Raw genomic sequence first — 5,772 nt, forward strand, 5'->3', positions numbered from 1 at the left:
TATGCTATTTATCCTTCTTGTGAATATCCTGACTTCTTCCACGAATTCACTTTGTATGACATGTATAACTTGTAAAGGCTACTCTACTAAACTTCAACAGTACAAGGCGCGGGGAAGCTCAGGGATAGGCTACCGGTGGCAATGGGAGGAGTCCAAAGTCATCTCCTATTCCTATGAATTTAAAAGTCGCCCAGAGACAGAAATGCCATATCGAGTCTCATCTTCAGAGACACAGCACAGAGAAATACTACTGTTCTTCTTGATTATTTACATGTGGACATTCTCTGACCTCTTTAAAAATACACAATTTAAGGACATCAGTAGCTTGTTAATGAACAAAGATGAAACCACTTGGGAGAACAGAGAACAGGAAAACTGACAGAAAGGTAAAATTTGAACCTTTGAAGTGATTATATTCATCAGCATATCTGTAATACCTATTGGTCAATAACAATCGATTTTAACTAAAAAAATGTAGGCCTATTTTGTTCATAGCTTGTTGTCTGATCTCAGGTTGTTAACAGATATTGGAATAACAGTGTGTTCCTAAAATGTACCTATGGAGCTAGTCCTACCATGTACATAGATTTAGGTTTTAGGAGCCCTTACTGTTGTACAAAGTGACTGTTTCAGATACAATGGTTTACCAGAGACACTGGTCTAATCTCCCTGGTCTGATCTCCTTTCATCTTTCTCTTGAAGCTCCTCAAGCTACAGGTGGAGAGACTTCGGAGAGAGAGAATGAACCACAGTCTGGAGAGCCTGAGAACCCTGCTGATGCAGGGACCACTACATCATGTATGAAGTTCACCTCTAACTTGACTCTTGTTAGTGTTTATATATTGGAGAGTTGAGACCAAATCACGGACGCTGGACAGAGTGGATTTCAGTTGTAACAAAAGACAGTTTTAATGAGTCAAAGATATCTTGTCCCGCAGTTTTATGTGCACGGATCTAGTTCATATAACTCGGCAAGGAGTCAGGTGAAAAAGAGGCCTTATACAAAGGTTACATTCATTTTTATACATAGAATAAAGTAGGTAGAGTCTTGTCGTTTTGGTCTTCTGACTGGTCACAAAGGGTTGGAGGCAGGCCTTGCTCTAGCCAGAGCGGGCCCCATTGGTGCACAGCAGAGTCTTGTTCTCTGAGCTCCCGACCAGTAGAGGGGGTGAGATGTGTGTTTATACAAGGAGACATTTGTGTGTCAGGAAATCTGACACAGGAGAACAGAGGGGGTCAGTTTTATGGCTGGGTGTATGTGTTCTTGCGATGGAATGTCTTTGTTTCCTGGGGTCGGGAGACAACAAAGCTGAGGGGATAGTGTTAGGGGGGTAGTTTTATTGCTGGCTGTGTGAGCTAGTTCCTGTTTTAACAGGGGTAGGTAAGATGACTTGAGTCAGGCGGTTTGGCTTGGCGCTGTATAATATATGAGCTATGTGTATGAATGTTTACATATATATATATATATGACACTCTGCTCTAAATGCAGCTCATACAGGTGTCAGCTCCTCTGAGAAGTATAGCATGACTGTGCATTAATCTGCCCTCTCTTTCTCTCCAACAGGGTGTGACTCAGCGTAGAGTGGAGAAAGCTGAGATCCTGGAACACACTGTTCTCTTTCTCCAGAACACTGGAGATGGGGACAGGAAGAAAGGAGAAGCTGGAGAAAAGCAACATCCCTTCCAGGATGGCTTCTCAGGCTGCCTGCAGAGAGCTGCACACTTCCTGGGGCAGGAAGAGGAGGGCCTACAGCTGCAGGCAGCACTGAACTCTACTTTCTCTACCCATCTGAACAGCCATGCCTGTATGAACACCGAAGTCCCGGCTAAAGCCCACTCTTCCAACTCTCTGCCCAGCACAACGTGCCACCAGTCCTCACACCTGATGAAGATACAGGAGTCCCACTACAGACAACAGCTTTGTGAAGACTACAGGAGACATCTGTCTCATGCTCACAGAGCTCCACTCCGACATGGAGATCCCAAACCTCCCCAGCTGCCCCACAGACACGCTGACAAAGAAGCCCAATCCCAGAACCTCCCAGGCAGCCAGTCTGTGTGGAGGCCTTGGCCTTGACCTAGCAGAGGAGCCTGAATTGGGATATTGAACTGTAAAACAACTCTAATATCCTATGAACTGATAACCAGGATGCCAGATCCTTTGCTGCTGAGGTTGCTATGGTGTTTAAATGCATACAGTGTTGTGAACACCGGACTCAGAGACTCCATAGATTTGCAGTGATATGACAATGTTGTACTGCAAAGAAAATATAAATTCAAAATATTGTACAATTTCTCTATACTTTAGTATTATAACATGTACTATGTATAAGTTGTAGTACTCTGATATCTTGTCTATTTTTGCACATTAATTTATTCTGGGACTTGTTCCTTTGTTTTTCCAGATAGATAGGCCTGTATGTTGAAATACAAATAAAACACATTCCTTTAAAAACATTGTCTCAATGGTATCTTAATCCGTAATGTATTAAAGTGTCAAATTTGTTTTGGGTTATTGTTGTCATCTGCTTTCTCAGCCAGACATTCAATAATTAAATGACTTATTTACCATTCAACCAACTCAAGTTGTCACGTTCTGATGCCAGTTAAAAGTACTGCAAAGTTTTCATAGATTTTCATTTCATTGATAGCTGGCATGTGTGTGTTTAAGTCAAAGGTGCGAAGAGACCACGCGCTTTAACAACTGTTACCTCCCGGTCAAGAAGAGCAAAGGGTTCAGAGACAGCGACCTCCAATCACACTTCAAACTCAAACGAAGGTTTTTAGGGCCTTTTTTACAACCCGAGAGAATGCGGAATGACGGAAACAAGGGGTTTCTCTCGACTTAGAAAAATGATGTCCTCCTCTACTTCTTGGAATATAGGAATTAATCATTCATTCCTAAGCATTTTATTCAGAGGTTCATGGTAAAATATATATTTTTCCTAAATTGAAAAAAACGTATTTTTTTATCCGAAGTATATTTTATATAGGCTTTATAACAAATGATGCCTAAAACAGCAGTGGGACAGCCTTGGTGTAAGGAACGTTTAAACCAATAGAACGATTTACTCTCAAATATCGAGAGTAACCTATAGTCTGAAAGCGAATTCCAACGTAATTAACATGAATTAATATTAGTAAGTCTAAGCTAATAATATTTAACAAATGTGGTTCATTCCCAGTACAATTACAATGTGTGGCTATTAAAAATAGTCTGACTAGATCCGATTAATTTAAGTCTAGGACGGAATACATATTTCTTAAACAGGATATATATTTATCTATATCACCATATTATTCGGTTATTAGAATGTTCTGTGATGGAATCTCAACTAATTCCAACAATATTATAAATTCACACAACCTTATAAGACGAAGTACCTTTTACAGCATGTGGCTCAATATAGGCCGCTTTTTTTTTATATAACCATTAACCTGAAATAGTTATATTGACAAACCAAGAAAATGAGGAGACCAAAATCATATATGGTCCCTGATGTGATACACTGGGAAATTGTCCTGAGATTGTTCCCTTGGGAAAAGGTGTAGGATAGACAACAGTTTGTTCTTTATTACCTGTTAGAAATTGTACATCATTAGGCAAATACCGCCACCGACTGCCTGGTGGAGCATTCCCAGGTTCCCAGTTCTCACGCGCACACATTGACCTCTGAAATGTTAATTAACATAGGCTAATATAACAATATAATTAAATCTAAATAATAGTATAATAGTCAATTGTATTAAAGCAATATTCATCCACTAACAAAGTCAGAAGCGCGTGTTGGTTCTGTGCGTAAAAGGTTGTGCCAATTGGAATGGGCAATACCTTGTGGCTGTGCGTGTGCCTGTCTGTGTTTGAGAGGCTGAGGTGTCACTTATTAATTTGTAAATCCGTGTCACACTGGAGACTCGTCGACTCTCGCCTACACCTCCATTGTTATAATTACAATACGCGTGCCTTTTGTTAGCGCTTTAACACACGTGCCCAGGGGTTTTACTGCGGATGTGATGGGTTCTACGGAAGCACAATTTCATGGGGCTGCAGTGTATCCTCGTGTTTAGAGCGTTGGACTAGTAACCGGAAGGTTGCAAGTTCAAACCCCCGAGCTGACAAAGTACGAACCTCTCGTCCCCTGAACAGGCAGTTAACCTGAGGCCATCATTGAAAATAAGAATTTGTTCTTTACCGACCGGCCTAGTAAAATAAATCGAATAAATATACAAGTTGTTAAACCTGGGACACCATGAGAAAGCATGACAATGATCTGTGTCAAACTAACTTAAACCAACTACTTTCATCACTTCACTGGGTTACGTTGGCCATGTTTCAATATGCCTACAGATTGGTTTCAATAGGCCTACAGATTGGTACACCCCATTATGCTATTTATCCTTTTTATGACTATCCTGACTTCCACGAATTCAATTATGGGACATATGACATTTATAACTTATACAGGCTACTCTACTGTATTTCAACAGTACAAGGCGTGTGCCGGGAAGCTCAGGGTTGGGCTACCGGTGGCAATGGGAGGAGTACAAAGTCACCTCGTATTCCTATGGACTTAAAAGTCGTTCAGAGACAGAATGCCAGATTCAGTGACACAGCACAGAGAAATACTACTGTTCTTCTTGATTATTTATATCTGGACATTCTCAGACCTCTGGATGAAGGACAACAGCAGCTTGTTGATTAACAAAGATGAAACCACTTGGGGAAAAAGAGAACAGGAAAATTGACAGAATGGTAAGATTTTAACCTTTGTTGTGATTATATTTATCAGTATATCTGCAATACATATTCGTAAATCAAAATCGATTTGAATTCAAACATGTAGGCCTATTTTGTTGTTAGCTTTTTATTTAAATTGGAATAAAAATGTGTTCCTAAAATGTACCTATGGAGCTAGTCCTACCATGTACATAGATTTAGGTTTTAGGAGCCCTTACTGTTGTACAAAGTGACTGTTTCAGATACAATGGTGTACCAGAGACACTGGTCTAATCTCCCTGGTCTGATCTCCTTTCATCTTTCTCTTGTAGCTCCTCAAGCCTCAGGTGGAGAGACGTCGGAGAGAGAGAATGAATCACAGTCTGGAGAGCCTGAGAACCCTACTGCTGCAGGGACCACTACATCAGGTATGAAGTTCACCTCTAACTTGACTCTGCTCTAAATGCAGCTCATACAGGTGTCAGCTCCTCTGAGAAGTATAGCATGACTGTGCATTAATCTTCCCTCTCTTTCTCGCCAACAGGGTGTGACTCAGCGTAGAGTGGAGAAAGCTGAGATCCTGGAACACTGTTCTCTTTCTCCAGAACACTGGAGATGGGGACAGGAAGAAAGTTGAATATGGAGAAAATCAACATTCCTTCCAGGATGGCTTCTCAGGCTGCCTGCAGAGAGCTGCACACTTCCTGGGGCAGGAAGGGGAGGGCCTGCAGCTAGAGGCAGCACTGAACTCTACTTTCTCTGCTCGGCTGAACAGCCATGCCTGTATGAACACCGAAGTTCCGGCTAAAGCCCACTCTTCCATCTCTCTGCCCAATACAATGTGCCACCAGTCCTCACACCTGATGAAGATACAGGAGTCCCACTACAGACAACAGCTTTGTGAAGACTACAGGAGACATCTGTCTCATGCTCACAGAGCTCCACTCCGACATGGAGATCCCAAACCTCCCCAGCTGCCCCACAGACACGCTGACAAAGAAGCCCAATCCCAGAACCTCCCAGGCAGCCAGTCTGTGTGGAGGCCTTGGCCTTGA

At 41.9% G+C, this 5,772-nt stretch overlaps 1 protein-coding gene and 1 pseudogene across 1 annotated transcript; both read left to right on the top strand.

Moving 5' to 3' along the window:
- Nucleotides 1-225: 225 nt before the first annotated feature.
- LOC121841688 (transcription factor HES-7.1-like) lies at nucleotides 226-2,221 on the top strand. The gene is made up of 3 exons (XM_042311622.1): nucleotides 226-386; nucleotides 703-798; nucleotides 1,565-2,221. The coding sequence occupies exons 1-3, from the start codon at nucleotides 342-344 to the stop codon at nucleotides 2,075-2,077; spliced, it is 654 nt and encodes a 217-aa protein (XP_042167556.1). The 5' UTR covers nucleotides 226-341; the 3' UTR covers nucleotides 2,078-2,221.
- A 1,600-nt stretch (nucleotides 2,222-3,821) lies between these two features.
- On the top strand, nucleotides 3,822-5,772 carry LOC112230659 (annotated as a pseudogene).

This window comes from Oncorhynchus tshawytscha, linkage group LG33 (assembly GCF_018296145.1).
Source record: "Oncorhynchus tshawytscha isolate Ot180627B linkage group LG33, Otsh_v2.0, whole genome shotgun sequence".
Lineage (NCBI taxonomy): Eukaryota > Metazoa > Chordata > Actinopteri > Salmoniformes > Salmonidae > Oncorhynchus > Oncorhynchus tshawytscha.